The 21,435-nt window shown below is 43.2% G+C and overlaps 1 protein-coding gene across 1 annotated transcript; it reads right to left on the bottom strand.

The window, feature by feature from the left end:
* Positions 1-1,514: 1,514 nt before the first annotated feature.
* Positions 1,515-19,526, bottom strand: LOC106140791 (uncharacterized). Its single transcript, XM_060945080.1, has 26 exons — positions 19,338-19,526; positions 19,099-19,262; positions 17,437-17,574; positions 16,542-16,739; positions 16,061-16,246; positions 15,276-15,448; positions 14,738-14,848; positions 14,252-14,348; positions 13,614-13,706; positions 12,809-13,062; positions 12,455-12,551; positions 11,966-12,144; positions 10,992-11,325; positions 10,761-10,883; positions 10,475-10,597; positions 10,189-10,311; positions 9,763-9,885; positions 9,451-9,682; positions 8,616-8,764; positions 8,238-8,438; positions 7,498-7,752; positions 6,731-6,996; positions 6,351-6,579; positions 5,799-5,875; positions 5,192-5,402; positions 1,515-1,854 (listed from the first exon to the last, which is right to left on the bottom strand). Exons 1-26 carry the CDS (start codon positions 19,393-19,395, stop codon positions 1,723-1,725), a joined length of 4,326 nt encoding a protein of 1,441 aa, XP_060801063.1. The 5' UTR covers positions 19,396-19,526; the 3' UTR covers positions 1,515-1,722.
* Positions 19,527-21,435: the final 1,909 nt, after the last annotated feature.

The raw sequence follows: 21,435 nt of genomic DNA, 5'->3' as shown, positions 1-21,435 counted from the left end.
ATATGTAAGATTACTACTAAGTTTGAAGTATACTAGAAAATAAAACGTAATTTTAGGTGTAAATGAGTAAACAATAACACTAAGTGTTCGATACGATTTTTTCCAGGTCAGATTCTGTTCTAATGACAAAAGCCGGTGAGTCGTCGCGTTCACGTACAAGAATTGAAGAATTTTTAACCCATGCATATTTGAAGCCATTCTTCTTTGCGGCATCACGGCATAGGCGAAATAAGTGCTTCTTTTTTAATGTAATAATTGAATGTTGACAAGGCATCATGTTTTATCATCTCTTTCAATCATTTCGATTAACCAAAGAGATAGAAAGAGATAATACACATACGCTTATTCAAGCTTTGTGAACAAACCGCCAGATCTTGAACTGAACTGAACTATTGGTTCGATTCCCGTCAGGACTGAATAAAAAGAATAAACTATTTTCAAGACATTACTGTAATTTTTAAAACAATGTAAAACACACAATGCACTAGCAACATTATGTGATCGTCCATATTGAAATCAATTCCTTTGAACTACCTACGTTTAAAAATAATTCATACTGTTAAGACAATATATAAAAATATTAATTCATACAATTTTATACATTATAATTCTATCTACCTATACAGCACTGTATATTATATAGAGGTATGTATGATACCATTAAACATAGCATATATAAGTAATCATTATAGTTCAACATTTATAAATATTCCCTTTTTTACAAAATCTTCCTATAATTTCTTCTTATAATGAATCATAAGTATTAAAATCGTTGAGCACAGCAAATACACACGCAACCAGGCATATTGAAGAAACGAAATTAATTTTACGATTTTCTTTTATCAGAGTATGAGAAATTTCGACATTTCCATTACCCCTTCTGTTCGATATAGAAAAAATGTGCTACTAAGTTTAATTAATCAATAATAGGTAATAATTATTCTGAAAAATCACAACCCTACTAAGAAAGGTCATAATATATAAAATTCCTATTACGATTTCATCGTTACACTTAAAGGATTCCATTTTTTATTGACAAATATAAAAAAGTTAACATTCAATTTAATATATTTTTGTACATAACAATGTCAGATTATGTGGCATTTGATTTCGTTGGCAGCTGAATTTATTTTGTTTTTCATAACTATTATATAGGGACTTAATAAATACTTTATCGTGTAATTTTGTTGTTTTATATTATGTTTATGATTCTTGAATAAATGATTGCAATAAAATTTAACTATTTACGTTTAAAAAACCTGAACATGTTCAAAAAGCGTTTACAAGCATTAAAAGTAAAAAAAATAGTTTGCATCTTATCACTAAAGGGTTGCTGCATGACAATAGTATGTACAGTCGGAGGCAGATAAATCCGATCCAATCATTAACTTTATGCGCATGAAATAACCATATAATCTATGTATATTTTGTAAAATAGAGCATGATGTCAAATGCAAACATTTTAAGGTCTGTCTTTTTCTCACCTGAGCGTCGTTTCGTTCTATCTGGGTATAGGGTAAAATTTTATTGGTTAAGAAATTTTTCATAGTCGATAAAACTGAGTTAGTTTTCAGGAAAAGAAATAGCAAAAAGTTAAATAAACTTTTTACTTTCTCATACAAATTCGTTGACCGCAGGTTCATATGTATTACGACAAAAATTTATGTAGTAAATAAAAAGTAATTTTAATGAATAAAGTGAGACATTATGATTGTCGGCGCGCTAGGCGGGCCGCTGCCGCCCGCGCGGCGCGAGGCGGGCGAGCGAGTAGGTCTCGGGCTGGAAGGTGGGCGGGCACTGCAGGTGCGGGTACTGCGCGCGCGGCGCGGCGTCGCGGCGGGGAGGGGGGGGCTGCTTCAACAAATTACAATTGTTTATTTAAATAAAAAACTACGCTTTTATTGCTAATCAAACTAAAAAATAGAAAATAAAAATTAATGACAAAGGAATTCAGTAGTAGCAAGTCGAACAATCAGTTATAGTCAGTTGTAGTAGTAATTACCTCGGATTAAAATTATAACAAAATTAAATTTATAAACAAAAAAATTTAAATCAGAGTAAAAAGCGTGGTGTGCCTGATGTAGTAAATATTAAAATCATTCTATTAGCATATATTTATGACAAGAGAGTTATGAAAATGAAGTAAAATGCACCCCACGCTTTTTACTCTGATTTAAATTGTTTTGTTTATAAATTTAATTTTGTTATAATTTTAATCCGAGGTAATTACTACTACAACTGACTATAACTGATTGTTCGACTTGCTACTACTGAATTCCTTTGTCATTAATTTTTATTTTCTATTTTTTAGTTTGATTAGCAATAAAAGCGTAGTTTTTTAGTTTTTTTTAAACTATTATTTATTTTCTATTTTTTAGTTCGATTTGCAATAAAACGGGTAGTTTTTTAGTTTTTTTATACAATTATTTTTTGGAAGTTAACACTTCTGGTATAACTATCTTACTAGAAAAGACTTTCGCAACCATGCGCCCATCGCCGGAGGTTTTCACAACTAACTTTCTTAAAGTTATATGTGGCCTGATTGGATTAAATCTCATAATATTCTCATCATCATGATTCTTTTTAAGGCGATGGGCTTGCAACCTGTCACTATTTGAATCTCAATTCTATCTTAAAGCCAAATAGCTGAACGTGGCCTATCAGTCTTTACAAGACTGTTGGCTCTGTCTACCCCGCAAGGGATATAGACGTGATTATATGTATGTATGATGATTGTTAAACCCAGTTGAAAAGAATTTTATAGTGATAAATCACTGTTAATAATATTTTTGACTATCCAGCAAACGTAATAATTTTCGATTGTGGCCTTGCCAGGAATCAAACCACAAGATTAAGAGGCAGATTGATACAGGAACAAAAATATTTCAAACATACCTCCACTGCCTTTACAACCAGGAACGCAACAAAGTTTATCTGAAGACATCGTGGCACTTTTGTTGTAAAATCTGTCTTTCACAAAAACAAACACAAACTTGGGACTCCTATCTCAAATAATAAGGTACTTTTTACAGGAGTCCTATCTCAAAATATCTGCACAACACAGTAAGCACAGTCAGAGTCCAATCTCAGATGATAAAATCACACGAATATCCGGAAGAACAAAGCTCGACTCAACGGAAGATTCCAAACTCCAAATAACGACAAGTTATCAGCACAAAACAAAGTGCAAATAGGTAAATACACAGGCACCGGTAAAAAACAACAGAAAGAAAGTTTACAGGTGTTCGAATCGAATTCAATCAAAACTTACTGCAAAACTTATTTGACATAAAAAACTGTCACTCATTTTCCCAACGAGTATTACAGTGTTGCTATTATAAATAGGCAAAAGATACCTAATGTTAATTCAAGAATTGCATTAATATGTTAAATACGTATTAAATATCGCAAAGTTCTGTAGGTAGTAACTTTATTCTTGTATTTTTGTAAATTTAGTTGTTCAATTTTCATTTATTACTTTTGTTTTATTACTTATATATTTTTTATTGTTTTAAAATATTCTACTATGGTTTCTAATGGTAATTCTAAATGGAGCAATGCGATGAAATAAAGAAGCCTCAGGTTAATAGTAACATTATATGGAAATATATTACATCTCTTTTTGACTCATTATACGTCAGAACTTCTTGGTTTCTTGTATGGAGATTACTGGCACTGGTGCTATCTCTGTCTCTCTTACTCTCATACGAAGGATCTAAAAATGAATTTATTAATCCTGGCAGTTTTAATAAGGATAATGAGAAACTCTTATCAAAATATTGCATTATCATCGGTCCTTGATAATAATAATAATAATAAATAAATCGTTTATTATTCTCTCCACTTAATACTAATTTACAGAGTTTCATTTCATACTTAATCGATGGGGTACAAGTAATGCGAGTAGTAATATCAATAAGTGTGGAGAGAACTGGTGCCTGAGATAGGTAGGTAAGACCTCCTGTATTACAGGTCACCAGGCTCACTCCTCCCTATGATTTAAATGATCTTGTACATCAATTTGACGCCGATAGTAGAAAAATTAAAGAAAAAGAGAAAAACTTTATACATAATGACAAAACATAAAAATACTTATCTAAGCTTATGAGTAAAACCGTAGTGGGTGATTGTATGTGATATGTAAGTGTTCTTGTTTGTGTAAAATGTTGTTCTGTAGTGTGTAATGATGAGGTAGGAGGTTATGAAGTAATTTGTATGAGACGTTCAGTAGAATCGTAGTCAAGAGATAGTAACCACTTAAAAAGAGCCTTCTTGCAAAGATATCTAGACATTGGGTATATAATAAGAATATTGTTGGCTTTATTGTAGAGGAAGGCGCCAAGGAAGCAAAAGAACTTAAGCGCAAATCTAGTATTGAAGTGTTCAAGGTTACAGACGGTAGTCTTTCTTCGTTTGTTAGCAAAAAGACTCGGATTATATCTACACTGAGTGTGCATTTTACGAATAGTCGAAAAGACAAAGATCTGTCTCACCGTAAGGACTTCCCACTGTTGATACAGTTCGAATGTTGGATGACGAAAAGGAAGGGAAGCTCCTACTTTAAGTATCGCACGTTGAGCCCGTTCCACCTCAATGAGATGCGTTTTTGCAGCCCCGCCCCATGAAGTAATGCAATATCCGATTAGAGATTGACACAGTGCCTGATAAACCATTTTAAGAATTTTACGATCAGCTAAAGTTCTTAAGTATCTGAAAATATAGATGAGCTTGCGTAGTACGTGACGTACTTGATACGTGTGCAAAGTTCCAAGTTGATCAGACGTTTAGAAATCAGTGAAAATTAAGCTCAAAGATTCCGTTACATACATACATACATACAACCCAAGCTAATATAAAAGCGTAGTAAAAAAAGAAACATAATTTAGGGATTTTTCGTGTAAGGGACGAGCTGGCAACATATCGCTTTTTGAATCTGAATATACCTCTTTACAATATATTACGCGACTTCTATACATCCTGATGTATAGAAGTCGCGTAATATATTGTAAAGAGGCACTCGGTATGTAACACGATTAACCAGACACCCTGTATATCATCATAAAAAAGTGACGGTGGTCGAACAATTTGAAAAGAAACGCGAGTTTCCGGATCTTGACTCTTTACGATTCTCAATACTGACAAAAACAAACAAACACACTTCGAATTAAAAGTAACCTAAAGTGGTACCGACCTGCGCCCCGTGCTTCCCCCCGAACATGAGCCGGAGCCGCGCGACCCCCTCTCCGCCCGCCCCTCCCCCCGCAGCCCCCGCCGCTCCCCCCGCGCCGCCCCCCGCAGCCCCCGCGCCGCCCCCCGAGTGCACGCGGTCGAGGCGTCGCAGCGACTCCCGCCAGCCGGCGGGCGCGGCAGGGGCCTCTGACGGATACACTATCTTCTCGTACCTAATGAAGTAAGAAAATTATAGTTTTATAGTATTCACGAATTTTATTGTCATTAATTGCAATTAATCCAACAGCTTGTGCACTTTATTCACTCTTACATAGGGAGAAATTAGCTAATTAAAGTTTTTCTAACCTACGTATTTTCTATTTTTCATTGAAAGTTAAGAGGGTATTTCAAGAAGACCATTCATCTTTTCTAGTGATTTATGAAGATTTGCATTCATAAAAAAGTTTTTATTATTATAGCGTAACATCATACTCGCCTTCGATTTTATCACCGTTAACTACTCATCAACTTACAAATTTATAAACGAAAACCTTTCCAAATCATTGTAAATTTTTGAATGTGAAGGAATGTTTCTATATAGATATATAAGATTATCAAACAAAACTTACCCATCAGCTCCTCTGACGGAAATGGGCTTCGGGTCGCTGGGTCTGCGCGGCCCTCGCTCCGGGGACGCCGCCGCTTGCTGCAACATTCACACTCGTGACGAAAGGCTGGCCGACTTGGCAATTATTTACTTTAACCTTTATTGCACCAAACCAAATGTACCTACTTACTTATAATAGGTGGACTCTTATAGTGCTTGTATACCATTTAAAGAAGCAAATGTGAGTAGTTCAGAGATCTCGTAGTCGGAAGGGTTAAAGGATTAGAGACAACAGATCCAGCTTGGACGAATTTTACCATTGGGTTTTTTTTGCAAAGGTTGCGGAGGTCAAATGAATGCAAAAGTAAGTTTATTTGTTGGTGGGCTCTTCAAGCGTGAACTGAACACTGAACTAATCTTGAAATTTGGCCTATATATTATAATTAAGAATCTGGAAAAAGGCAAAGGTAACCTTTTAACCCGGTAAATGCTATAGTTCCCGTGAGATTTGCGAAAAACCTGTATTTTTCGTAGGTGGCGCTAAATTCGCGCGCCGGCTGTCGATGAAGGCTACCTGTATGTCGGGCAGCGGGCGCTGCGCCAGGGCGCGGAGCTCCCCGGGGAGCTCCCCGTAGATGACGTCGGGCACGATGCGGTCCAGCCGCCGCTGCAGCTCCTTGGCGGCGCGCCGGCTGTCGCGGCCCTCGCGGTCGCGCTCCACGCCCATCAGCACGCGGTTGGTGTACACTTGCTGACGCTCCTCCTCTTGCTTCTTCAACATGAACTCTTCCAGGGTCACGAATCTGGGAATGAATGGGTATCTCTTGGATGGGCATGTAATTTTGTAAGTTTGCATTTTTGTGAAGCCACTGGCGAGCGGGCCTCACCGCAAGTTAGTCATCTATAAGTCGTTCTCACTATCATCCTGACATACATGTATAAAAGGCTACTCACCCGATAAGATTGTCCGGCTTATGCGTCTTCTGCTTGGGCACGGTGATGGCCGGCTTGGTGACGAAGTCGCTCTTGTCGAAGTCCAGCAGGTTGGGGTTGGAGGCGTGGATGTAGTTGATGGGCGCCGGCAGCCGCGCTTGCTCAGAGTGCTCGGCGTGCTCGGCGTGCTCGGCGTGCTCGGCGTGCTCGGCGCGCTCGGCTCGTTCTGCGGGCCGGCGGTAGCTGCGGTAGTGCTCGGTGGGCACGGGCACGCCTGACTGTTTTGGCTGCGAGAGGATCCATAGAATAACGACCACCTTTATGAGGACTAGTTTTACAATTATTAAGAGGACGTAGGTTTAGCTATTGACACGAGATCCAACAAGTAGTCGCCTGAGGAGTACGAGCTGCCTAACTTGGTGAGCTGTGAAATAAAGCAAAGGCGAGGGCCCGGGGCACGCGCTTACATAAGGCCCGAGCGATGAAGAGAGGCGCCGAGAAGGTCACGGCGGCACGACGTCACGGACCGGACAGGAGCCCGGGTTCAAGAATAAAATAGACTAGACGAAGACAACAACAGTAGAAGAAGTGACTCCCGTCTGACCTATATAATCCGAATGTAAGAGAACATCACCCATATTGAACCAGTTACACGCATTCAGTTACCTAAATTAGTAAAGTCATTACATACACAGTAAAGATGCACATACGACTCGAATCTGTGTATCGTGCTAAACATTGCACAATATCTTTGACAGAAATATAGACCAACCAAATAAGCATATTACCTTAGCGGGCTTCGCCTCGTCCTTGCTCTTGTGCCTGGAGAAGAACCTCAGATACTTCCTATCCAAAGAGGTCGCGGCGTGCACGTTCTCCTGGGACTCGCTCCGGCCCGACCTGTGAGCCAACTTCTTCAGGGACCCGAACTTGGACTTGTCTTTCTCTTTGTCCCTGTCCTTGTCGCTCCGCCGCTCGGAGGACTCGGGGTCGGATTCCGTTTCAGAGTAGTCGGTTTCGGAGAACTGTTTTGATATGTCTGTCTGTAAATTAGAACATTGTTCGTTGCATAATGTTACAGTTTCTGTTCAGTGACCTTATTGTCGTTGTTTTGAATAAGCACGATCACGGAAGTGTATACGATTGGGAAGGTTAACTTTCTGGAAAGAAAAAATGTCAGCGACTGACCTTTCATTCGTAATTTATTTTCTCTTCCATCTTTTTTTAATTGCTTTAATTAGAAAATCACATTGCAACCACATTAAGCAATTTCTCAGCTCTGCTTAACATCCTCGCATGATACATCTCAGTTTGATCCACCGGTGCGACTGGCAGAGAATATCTTATGGTATTAAGTCTACCATTTTTTTTTATGTGATTGTCATGAATTAAGTTTTAATAAACATTGCGCGCACATCTCTGGAGGAAAAGCAGCCTCATGCCATACAGCTGAGCGTGGTCCGAAATTTTCAGAGACTTTGGTATCTGGCTACCTAAAAACACGTTTATGTATGTATACAAAGGTGACCTGGTCGGTGTGCAGCGGCGGCAGCAGCGTGGCGCGGTGGATGAGCTGGATCCAGGTGTGCATGGCGTCGGCGGAGTCGCAGGCGAAGTAGAAGGCGGTGCCCGTGTGGTACACCTTGAAGGCGTGCTCGCGCGACTTCACCTCGCGCGCCGCCGACACCGTGCAGCCCTCCAGGTAGATCATGCAGTCCGCGCGCTCGCTCTGCAACAGGAGGCTGCGGCTACATCACTGTGGTCACCACACGCCGCCCTCGCCGCAGGGGGGGACAGTAGTGGGGTACCTGCGGCGCGCGGTAGGCGTACAGCAGGTTGTGCGCCAGCAGCAGGTGCCGGCGCGCCACACGCCGCCCTCGCCGCAGGGGGGGCAGTAGTGGGGTACCTGCGGCGCGCGGTAGGCGTACAGCAGGTTGTGCGCCAGCAGCAGGTGCCGGCGCGCCCAGCGCGGCGCGGCGTGCGCGCGCACCCGCTGCCACACTCCGCCGCTCGCCGCTCGCGCCGCCAGCGCGCGCGCCGGAACTCCGCGACGCTCTGGGAACGTGACAGGGAAACCAGATTTTACATATATACAGGGTGACTTTTAATTCAACTGCATAAATTTAACTGTTAAGTGTACTCATCTAAAGGATATTTAAAAACGTTAAAAGAAAAATATCGGTTCATATTTCGATCGACGATCCTAAATACGTCATATCACCCCGGCCGGCGGAAAAGCGTCGCGTAAGATTCAGAGGTCAACGATACAATTCATTCAGCTGAGCGATCTCGACAACTCTGTACTTTACTTGATTTTGATACTAGAAAAATAATTTATTTTTCAGACATTTATTTAAATGTTTAGTTTTAATTACTTTCTGTAGTATTGGTCTTTAATAAAGCGTGTGATGTAGTTTTTGAGGGTTTTTTAAATGTAAAAATGATGACGTTTAATTTAAATAAAAATAGGCTCAAACAACTCAGAAGCATGGGTATAGTCTATGTTTAAAAGGATGCAGTTGTTTTAAATGTCACCCTGTATATTACTAGCTGTCCCGGCAAACGTTGTTTTGCTATACAAATATTTTTTTTTAAATTTCTTCATTACTAAGGGGTATGAAAAATAGATATTGGCTGACATCAACCAATGTTATAAATTAAAATATATGACATTTACTACGTGATGTTTAAATGTCACATAATAATGAATAAAAATTTTGAACTAAAATTTGTAAACTTACTCGCTAAAATGGAGCTCTTCTTCTTCAAACTCCTCGACTTTGAAGTAGGGAAGATGCTTTTGTTGGAGGCGGGGGTGTGCGCGGGGGACAACACCACGTCCCCGTCGCGGGGGGACGCGGGCGTTGCGGGGGTCACGGGGGACTCCTCCTGGTTCAGCGGGGGCAGCTCGCGTCGCTCGGAGGGGAGAAGTTTGATCTCGTGCTTCGTTAGGTGACGGAGGGGGAGCGAAATCTGGAACAAAATGAAGGAGTTAATTCTGTTTCATTTGTTAAAAATGTTTTGGTTATGCTACATCACACACGCACACGCACCTGGTTAGCGTCGATGTGTTTCCTGAGCGGCGAGTGGTCGGCGTGCGCGGCGGCGGGCGGCGCGCGGGGCAGCACGCGCAGCGGCGGGTACAGCGGGGGGGAGCGGGGGGCTGGGGGGGGCTGCTACAAGGCACACGCACCTGGTTAGCGTCGATGTGTTTCCTGAGCGGCGAGTGGTCGGCGTGCGCGGCGGCGGGCGGCGCGCGGGGCAGCACGCGCAGCGGCGGGTACAGCGGGGGGGAGCGGGGGGCTGGGGGGGGCTGCTACATACAGGCACACGCACCTGGTTAGCGTCGATGTGTTTCCTGAGCGGCGAGTGGTCGGCGTGCGCGGCGGCGGGCGGCGCGCGGGGCAGCACGCGCAGCGGCGGGTACAGCGGGGGGGAGCGGGGGGCTGGGGGGGGCTGCTACATACAGGCACACGCACCTGGTTAGCGTCGATGTGTTTCCTGAGCGGCGAGTGGTCGGCGTGCGCGGCGGCGGGCGGCGCGCGGGGCAGCACGCGCAGCGGCGGGTACAGCGGGGGGGAGCGGGGGGCTGGGGGGGGCTGCTACATACAGGCACACGCACCTGGTTAGCGTCGATGTGTTTCCTGAGCGGCGAGTGGTCGGCGTGCGCGGCGGCGGGCGGCGCGCGGGGCAGCACGCGCAGCGGCGGGTACAGCGGGGGGGAGCGGGGGGCTGGGGGGGGCTGCTACATACAGGCACACGCACCTGGTTAGCGTCGATGTGTTTCCTGAGCGGCGAGTGGTCGGCGTGCGCGGCGGCGGGCGGCGCGCGGGGCAGCACGCGCAGCGGCGGGTACAGCGGGGGGGAGCGGGGGGCTGGGGGGGGCTGCTACATACAGGCACACGCACCTGGTTAGCGTCGATGTGTTTCCTGAGCGGCGAGTGGTCGGCGTGCGCGGCGGCGGGCGGCGCGCGGGGCAGCACGCGCAGCGGCGGGTACAGCGGGGGGGAGCGGGGGGCTGGGGGGGGCTGCTACATACAGGCACACGCACCTGGTTAGCGTCGATGTGTTTCCTGAGCGGCGAGTGGTCGGCGTGCGCGGCGGCGGGCGGCGCGCGGGGCAGCACGCGCAGCGGCGGGTACAGCGGGGGGGAGCGGGGGGCTGGGGGGGGCTGCTACAAGGCACACGCACCTGGTTAGCGTCGATGTGTTTCCTGAGCGGCGAGTGGTCGGCGTGCGCGGCGGCGGGCGGCGCGCGGGGCAGCACGCGCAGCGGCGGGTACAGCGGGGGGGAGCGGGGGGCTGGGGGGGGCTGCTACAAGGCACACGCACCTGGTTAGCGTCGATGTGTTTCCTGAGCGGCGAGTGGTCGGCGTGCGCGGCGGCGGGCGGCGCGCGGGGCAGCACGCGCAGCGGCGGGTACAGCGGGGGGGAGCGGGGGGCTGGGGGGGGCTGCTACAAGGCACACGCACCTGGTTAGCGTCGATGTGTTTCCTGAGCGGCGAGTGGTCGGCGTGCGCGGCGGCGGGCGGCGCGCGGGGCAGCACGCGCAGCGGCGGGTACAGCGGGGGGGACGCGGGCGCGCGGGCGGCGGGCCGCGGGGGAGGGGGAGGCGGCCTGCAGGGTGAACATTTGGTAATGTAGGAGTGGCTAGTCCTTGCAAGACTTAAAACAGTGTCTTACACAACTGATGGCATTAAACCCAAAACAACGACAAAATTCCTCTCCCAGAAAAAAAGTTATATGTTAATCGAGAAATATGTACCTCAACCTTCCCCCACACCTTCTACGAGACCGATATCCTTAGAACAAATACTTTTCAGTACATTTTATTTTGAATAACATTCGTTTTTTAAAATAAGATTCAATTTATTTCAGCCTGCGTTAGCCAATTTAACTTTCGAACACACGATTGCAATGACATAGTTCTAGTTAACATTCTAAATTCAAACAGTTTAAGGAATTAACATTAAAATGTCTTTATAAAATAATTTATTTTATAAAGACAGTACATTTAGACCTACAATCCCGATAAATTATCCGAAACAAACAAATCGTTCGTTCACATAAAGAACACAATCCTCAAATATAAAACTCTGCTCATTTTGAATGACAAATGAAGAGTTTGAAATTTCAGAATTATGTGCTTTAATGCAATGTAATAAGATCCATTTTTGTAAAATATGTATCAGTAAATAGATATTGCCCATAACTGTAAACCAAGTATATAGTTGTTGGAAGATCGTGGCAGTATCACCTGTTAGGCTTGTCGTCCTGCAGCAGCGAGCGGCGGCGGTGCTCCATCATGGCGATGTTGACGGTCTCCAGCACGCGGGCGGTGTCGGCGTTGTCGGTGTCGGTGTCGTTGTCGGCGTTGTCGGCGTCGGCGCCGTCGCCGAACGGGAACTGCGTGCGGTCGTCTGTCGCGCGGGATTTCTGTAGCCAAAGGAATAAACAGTACTTACTGAAATGGAGAACTATATTTTTTTTCTCATCGCATCAAAATGTAATACAACTCTACGTGGCCTGATATATTTGCCAGCACGAGTCATTATATAACTAACCTTTTTTAAAGGTTTCCTTACACAGAGTTAGAACAATAAAAGGCAAACTCATGGAGTGACCTTTCATGCCGGATAAAGTAAGTGTTAAAATGGAATTTACCAATACTAATAAAAAAAAGGAATTTACACTAATAATTGTAGGAGAAAACGCTGGCAAAGTTTTTATTATTACTATTATTTACCTGCTGTTGCAGAATAGCCTCTCCGATGGCTGAACTCGATTTTTTGAAGTCCAAGATCTGGTCGGCCTTCTCCGCGGAGTGCACGAGGATCGTCGGACTGTAATCATAAAATTTCTTATAAATATATGTCCGGAATAACATATGTTTGTTTTGTCGTGTACTTTCCAGCACTTTAGAATAGGATCACTCCATTTCTTACCCATTTATGTCGTAAAAAGCGAACACAGTACTGCCACGTTTACAAGTCACCTCGGCAAAGCAAGATCATGGTCATAAAGGCGCGTACCGGGCACTTCTCCAAAGGAACGATAATGTAATCTGTATCCGCCTAGAGAGAAAAGATGTTAGAGTTACCTGTTTGTGGGCGTGCTGACCTCGGGGATGGGCTGCGCGGCGAGGCGCGCGGGCGACGGCGGCGAGGTGTCGTACGCGGGCGTGGAGTGGCTCTTGTCCAGCTTGCCGCGCGCCGCCGGCGACGCGGGGGCCGCGGGGGCGGGGGCGGGGGCGGGGGCGGGGGCGGGGGCGGCGGCCGCGGGGGGAGCGGGGGCCGGCCCCGGGCACGTCAGCGGGCGCGGGGATAGCTCCAATCCAGTGCTGCATGACACCGCCTGCAATACATATAATTATATGTTACTAGAGGCCGCCCGCGACTTCGTCCGCTTGGAAACCCTATCAATCCCGCGGGAACTCCGATTCTCATTTACACTTCCCCTGTATACTTGCTTAATCAACCTTCTTTTATTCAACCTCACTAGGTTGCGCTAAATTCGTCGCTTTTTATAGATGGCGTTTTATTCGATACATTTTTTAAGTATAAAAAAGTACATTGTGAGAAACCAAATAGAACTAATGATTACCTGAATGACAAAAACATCTAGCTTGAGCGTGGCACAGGAACCTCGTACAGTTTTGTAGTAGGTTCAAAGCAAAATTAAATGTTTAAGTGTACTAAACAAATCAGGTGGTTGCAATACTCTTTTTAAATTGTGATCCATGAATTGTTCAATGTGTGTGTCCGGCTCAAAGGACCAAATGTTTAGATAATTAGCCGGGGTGTAAAATAAAATACTGTACGTTGGTAAAAATAAAGATAACTATAATAAAAAAACTTAAATCAGTGTGTGAACCTAATCGGTGCAAGGGTAATAGAAGTTGTAACCTTATCTCTCCTGTAGAAGGCGTGGTCTTCGTCGGGACTGTGTGCCGTGCTGCCGCCGCGCTGCCAGCGGTCTTCACGCAGCTGTTGCCAGAACTATAGAGAAATATTGTGTTACTGTTTATTTTCATTTGTTCCTTGTACTTGAAAGCTATATTTAACTACGATATGGGATAATTTTAAAGAAATGTAGATGTATATTTAAAACTCTTTATTGCACCATAAGAGTCAAACTTATAAAATAGCACAAAAGGGACAGAGATGACACAAAACAACTTTTGCGTGGAAGTTAAAGCAGTATGTATATACATTTATATTACAATATATTGAATTCCATATATTTTTGACTTCGTGTGAAGACTAGCATAATGTTTTTCGGTACAATCATCGCTACGCAAGAAACGACATGCGCAGTTTAATCCAAACCATTTATTTAATTTCATTACATGGAATAGAAACACCCAATCAAGATATATAGTTAGAATAGTTAATATAATAAATAATATAAATAAATATATACGGGACAAATTACACAGATTGAGTTAGCCTGTAAGTTCGAGATTTCAGATACAAACTGTACTATATTTTATTAATTAAAAAAATGTAATATAGATAAAGTTCGTAGACCGTGCGTGTCCCACCTGGTGCAGCGCGCGGCGGCGGCGCGCGGCGCGCGGGCTGGCGCCGCTCGTGCTGTGGCGGCGCGGCGGCGGCGCGCGCGGCGGCGGCGGGTACAGCCTGCGGGCGACACACACACACTATACCTTGCCCTGTGGTTCCCGGCACCACTACAAAGAAGAATAGGACCACTCCATCTCTTTCCCATGGACGTCGTAAAAGGCGACTAAGGGATAGACTTACAATCTCGGGATTCTTTTTTTAGGCAATAGACCAGCAACCTGTCACTATTTAAATCTCAATTCTATCATTAAGCCAAATAGCTGAGCGTGGCCTATCAATCTTTTCAAGACCGTTAGCTCTGTCTACCCCACAAGGGATATAGACGTGGCCAAATATATATGTATGTTATATATAAACACTAGCATTTGGCCGCGACTTCGTCCGCGTGATATTCATACAAACGTTCATCCCCTCTTTTTATCCCTTAGTTCTCCAGAGCCCCCCACCTGGTGATGGAGAGCTGCATGGTGGGCGAGGCGGGCGGCGACAGCTCGCTGTCCGACGACGCGGGCGACGCGGCGCTCGGCGCGGCCGCGGGCGGCACCGGCGGGGAGTATCTGGGAAAAATATTTTGGCCGTTAGTGGCGAAATTTGACATCGCAATTTTTGATACAATTGTTAAAAAAAATATATATTTTTATTTTCTTCCGACGTCTAAAACATCACTGAAGATTATGTTTGAATAAACTTAAAATTTTGTTTAAGTTTTTTACATTCCAGTATATGTAATAATTATCGATAGTATCACGTCACAAACATACAAACAACAGACAATACTAACAGCTTCGTTCTACGCTATCAAAACACTATTTTGTTTAAATCCCTTTAGTCTCCTAAGCAAATTTTGATAAATCTATTAACTTTATCGTGAACACATTGCACCGAAACACACAATTTATAATAGACGAAATTAATGTAAGTACTATTTAAATTTACAAAACTCGAAATGTCTAGGTTTTCCGCGCAGTCGCTCAATCAGCTCACCTGTGTAAAGCGGGCGCGCGCAGGCGATGCAGCCGGGGCGTAGCCAGCGCGGCGGGCGCGGGGGGCGCCCTCCGCCGCACCCGCAGCGGCAGCTCGCCCCGCGCCCGCGCCGCCGCCGCGCACGCCGCCAGCACGGCCGCGCCCGCCCACCCCACCACGCACGACCCGCCCACCTGGACCGCACACAGGGAAACATACATACATACAGCCATGTCTACATCCCTTGCCGAGTAGATAGAGCCAATAGTCTTGAAATGACTGACAGGCCTCGTTTGGCTTAATGATAGAATTGATATTCATCTAGTGACATGTTGCTAGAAGTAGTACACTAGGTTCCTAGACAGTTTTTTTTTTAACTTTGATGTTGCATTATATACTACTCGTATTTATAAATGCTTCAGGTATTAAACGCACACGTAACTTACCTTTCACCGTTTCGAATTATGATACAATGATCGGTAATCACCGAATCATCCAAGATAAAGGTACGTTACGTGCGCGTTTAATACCTGTAGTGTTTACAAATACCAGATTTATAACCTGTCAGATACCGAGTGCGTCTTACGACCACATTGATCGCTTGCCCTGCAGGGCTATTCACCAAGATATATGTTTTTATCTTTCCGGTCCACTTTCTCCACTTTTTTCCAAATCGGCCCATATTTTCTACAATCAGTATGTCCGCACGGATAATAACCATTTTTAGCTGAAACTGACCGATATTATATTTACTGATATTTCTTTAGATTACAACTGAAGCTGGCTCTAATATCTGACTGACTGACCTGTACGATCTCGTCAGTCTCGTGCACGGCACCGGAAGCGTGGGCGGGGGAGCCGAACCGGATGTCCGCTATCTGGTGGTGTCCGCAGAAGGACGGGACCACGTCGAAGCCCAGCGGTTTCTCCCCCTGGCGGAGGGTCACAGACTCGATGGTCGCGGGCTGAAGGATCATCGGGTCGCATACGTCCTAGAAGGGCATTAAATTATGAAATCAACTCTGAAAAAAGCGAGTGGGAATATTAAATATGTTCCTGAGTATACATAAGTTTCTGTAAATGACTATAGTTTACTAAGTGGAAGAATATAAGCAGGTTGAAATGGTCATGAATAATGTGACAATATAATTTTTCGTCATTAAATGTTGTCTCCTTTGTTCGAAGAGTCGCGAAGTCAATTTAGTCAATGAATGATGTATGTGTGCTGGCAGTAGGTGTGTTTGAGATAGTGAGTGTGGGTGTGGGTGTGGGTGAGGTGTACTGTACCTGTATGATGTAGTCGGCGCTGAGCGCGGCGGCGGCGGCGGAGGCGGCCACGGCGCGCGCGGGCAGCTCGGCGAAGCGGTCGCGCTGCGCGCTGGTGGCGGCCTCCAGCGCCAGCCGCAGCAGCGCCGCGCGCCGCTCCGCCAGCCCGCCCGCGCCGCGCCGCTCCAGCCAGCACACCAGCGGCTTCACCGCGCGCACCTGCCCACCATACACATTAATATATTAATCTGTTACACTCAAACTCCTATATCTCTCTCTCTCATTTGTGCGTTTTCTGGGTAAGCCCTCATCTATTACGCTGCAGAGTCTGAGATCACTTACAAATATTTTTCTACATTTCAAAATATATTTTCTTTGTCATTTATATCCGTGTCTATCAAATCCTTCGGAATTCATGAAGAAGTTTTGTATTTTTTGTGATCTTAGTATTATTTTTATATTTAAATCAAACTATATTCAATATTATATACAACCAATGATAGGGTAATTTAACACTGTGTTCCTCTGATTACTCACTTGCTAATGAAACAGAGTCACAAACAAAATTTATTACACATACATACATATGGTCACGTCTATATCCCTTGCGGGGTAGACAGAGCCAACAGTCTTGAAAAGACTGAATGGCCACGTTCAGCTATTTGGCTTAATGATAGAATTGAGATTCAAATAGTGACAGGTTGCTAGCCCATCGCCTAGAAAAGAATCCCAAGTTTGTAAGCCTATCCCTTAGTCGCCTTTTACGACATCCATGGAAAAGAGATGGAGTGGTCCTATTCTTTTTTGTATTGGTGCCGAGAACCACACGGCACATTTATTACAGCTCTACAAAAATGAGTCAACACGCAATATGATCAGACTTAATCCATAGAACAAACAATGCACGGTAACTGACAAAGGAAGCGACGTCGGCCAGCGCCGGCGTGTCGAGCCGCGCGTCGGGCTGCGGCCGCAGCGAGCGCGCCAGCGACGCGGCCCGCGCCGACACGCGCACGGCCAGCTGTTGCACGCACTCGCGCCGGCACTCGTATTGCTGGAAACGACAACACAACACTATTAACCACCTCTTATATGGCTTTCTTTCATAATATTATACCATAAGCGCTCACTTTTCACAATTAAGAATGAAAGCATAAGGAGTTATGAATCTGAATAAAGCAAAAGAAGAAAGTATAAAGTAATAATATAATCGTGATTTTATGTTGACAGTATGTCTCCCAGTACTACCCGACTGAGAGCCACAGTATCTGACACTATAAGAGCACTATGTCTCTTCTGCTCATATACATACATATAATAGTCCTAGCAATTATAGAAGTAATATCCACCCTGATGAAAAACCCAGGATCCTATGACCATGACAGAGAAGATATTAACTTTTTGTTTTAGAGAACAAAATCTCACAGATTAATTTTGTCTTTAACTTTTCGTTGTATCCAAGATTGATTTAGCACATTGACACACCTAGGTAAATATAATACCATGTATTTATTCTGATTTCTGGCACAAAAACATTGCATAAGGTAGACCAGATAGAATATTAAAGCCAAATAGAATGTGTAAGCAGAACAAAATTCAAGAAAGTAGAATATGATAAATAAAACTTGTATGCCACGAAAAGCAGACTTAATACCTAATCCATTGCAGTTATTATCAACAGAATGTGCCAATACATAAATAGGTCTTTATTTTCATACTAATGTGTGTCATTAAGAAAAGAATGTATGAAATATTACAATAAGCACTTGCATTTAAAGCAGTAAAAAGGTACTATTTACTAGGCAATAAACTTGCACGGCAGTAAAGTGTGGAAGCAGATAACAACGGAGATAGCGGGTGACTGTGCGTCACTTGCACGCTGTACGTCTAGCCGCTGATGGATTTATAGCAGCCAGATAAAGATGGTGACAGCTACTATAAATAGTACCACAGCTAATTCGAAAGAGACATTTATTACTTGTAAAGCTTAAAAAATTTTTACGCATTACCATCTAATAGATACTAGATTGTTTTTTGTCATACAATATTTTCAATTTTGAATGAGGTTATTTATAATAAATTTCTGCAATAATTGCACATAATATGTAGTTTTCTGCCTAACAAAAGATACCACTATCGCACTTCATTTTTGTGCTCAACCAGTGTTGTGAGAATATACAAAATGTATTTCTTAAATAGAGACTCTGCCTGAAATTAAGTTTTTTTTATGAAATTACTACAAAGCCGCTGTCTATTTTCTGTGTGGAGTACATGGCACATATGACTGACAATGTGTACTGACAGAGTTGATTTCTGTACTATGACTATGGATGTTATGATTAATGGATAAGTACAACTAAATGACCGAAAACACTACTGAATATTGTGAACCTTTTATATGCTTGACTGTAAGAACCCCAAACAAAAGCATTATCATCAATGAGATGTTTAAACATGCAAATCAGAGACAGCTTTCAAACATCAAATTTAAATAGAAATTCAATTTTTTTATTTAAGTTCTTTTATAAATACATTGATTTCCCAGTGTATAGTTGCTAATGAAATAAAAATCGCTTACAAAGTTGCGTAAGTGTTCGACGGCTTCTAGTAACAACTCTTGATGGCCGATGATGTGCATCCCCAGGTATTCCAGGTCATCGCACCTCAGGGTTAGCAGCTTGGCGCCGTCTAGCTGTCGGCGCCGGAGCTCGGGAATATAGCGGGACACCGTGGGCCCCAGCCCTGTAACACAAAACAATGACTCAGCCGACACCGACCAGACAAACTAAAAGACTTATCTTCAAAAACTAAACCTACCTGAAAGCCAGTCTGCCACTTGATCCGGGGTCCATTCTGCAACGTTTAAACTAGCCATTTGGAAGATCAGGGTGCATGGTTTGCTCACTATCAGCTTATAAAAATACGAAAGCGGTGGACAAACATGTAAAGTAACAACAATTTCTTATGACTGATCTGATAGCGTCAGGCTCAAACAGCATACTGTCATCTATGTCATTTTACGTCAATGTCAATGTCAAGTCAACAAACGCCCTTCAAAAATCTCCCCACCTAAAATAAAGCGAAGGAATAGAGCACGTTAGTACATTAGCCTTACAAATAAAGTAAATTTTTTTAATACCTATGTACTTCGAACCAACTTCAAACCGTTTTTCCGAAACGGGATCTTCTTCAAAAATCCGCTCTCGGTTATGTGCAGATAGTATAATAAAGCTAATATTAATGGATTACATATTTTTAGCCAAAGCAACAAACAATTCCGATTTTTTTTAATTATATTGTTCTCCTAAAGTCTATTTTATTTTTTGTATCCTTTTCCTCACATTTTATATAAGCCATTGTTTTGTGATAAGTTCCTAAGCTACTTCGTTGTTTTTGTTTTAATGTCTTGTTGTTTGAGTTCTTGTTCTGCTAATAACTCATTTTACACGATCTTGCTGCATTTACATTTCCTAAGGATAATAATGCAATTTTGTAATTTGTCTGTATCTAATATGTACCTTAATAAATAAAAAAAACACTTCACTATGCTACGCAAAAGTGTTAGCTTAGTTTTAATCTGTGGGGAAAACCTAATCTTTCTTACTTATTTTCTAACAGGTACCTACAGATCGATTAGGGATCTTACGGATTGTAACAGAAGAGATGTAAGTACATAGTCTTCTCTGCCTACCTCACCTAGAAAAAGAAGTTAAGTATGATTATTATGTTTATAAATACTTAGTAGATAGGTAGGTAGATTTGTCAGTCGCTCCTTAGTCTATTATATAAATTTGTACCTGAGTGCATGGAGAGTTTCATGTTGTATCCCTGAAGATACCTACTTAGAAATATATAGAAAAAGCTTGAGTAGGTATACCTGAGTAGGTATATACGAGTACATACATACATACATGCATACATATGGTCACGTCTATATCCCTTGCGGGGATGACAGAGCCAACAGTCTTGAAAAGACTGAATGGCCACATTCAGCTTTTAAGCTTAATGATAGAATTGAGATTCAAATAGTGACAGGTTGATATTCCATCGCCTTAAAAAGAATCCCAAGTTTTTAAGCCTATCCCTTAGTCGCCTTTTACGACATCCATGGGAAAGGGATGGAGCGGTCCTATTCTTTTTTGTATTGGTGCCGGGAACCATGGCCAATCTGAGTAAGTAGGTATATCCTGAATGGTACCTAATGGATACTTTAAGAGAAGTAGGCTAGTTCATAAACTCATCACCTTCTTTATTATTACGGAGTTCACTCGCAGAACCCAAAAGTCTCAGTAAACGTTCAGTCGGAAGGTTTATACTAATGATAGAATTGAGATTAAGGTACTTACAGGATAAGAAAACCTTTTCATTATATATATTATTGTCAATTATGGTCCGTTAGGTACATTAGCAATATTCGACAAGTAAGTATCTTGGTACTCATCTAAAAATGTATAAGTATGTAAATGTAGGTAGTAGGCACAGGAAATTCATAAAATCGTTATGTTCTAATGAATTATTATCAATCGATCTTTGTATGAATGAGTGAGCTTGGCTTTCTCATATTCGAGATGCTTGGTGTTATAGCCGCCTGTTACGGCTTCTTTGAATCAAACTAACGTTATTGTCCTCAAGATTATTATCTGTCAGCGGCGCAGGAAACCTTTGCGGACACTTGTGCTACCACAAAAATATCCAACTTACAGATAGGTAGGTATAGGATACTTACTTAGGTGCGCCTAGGTGAGACCTAGTTATACCTACCTATATCATTTTGTGGACCCTTTCCAGAATGCTAGTATCGTCCTATGATGAGACAATTGATTTTTAACTTTCGCGATGTATTACAAGTACCTACAATATATACTTAAATACTACATAAGTATAGGTAGCTACTGCCAGAATAAGGATAAAAATA

The sequence above is a fragment of the Amyelois transitella genome, chromosome 7 (genome assembly GCF_032362555.1).
Source record: "Amyelois transitella isolate CPQ chromosome 7, ilAmyTran1.1, whole genome shotgun sequence".
Lineage (NCBI taxonomy): Eukaryota > Metazoa > Arthropoda > Insecta > Lepidoptera > Pyralidae > Amyelois > Amyelois transitella.
The sequence above is the reverse complement of the archived record's forward strand: the minus strand, read 5'-3'. Positions and strand labels throughout refer to the sequence as shown.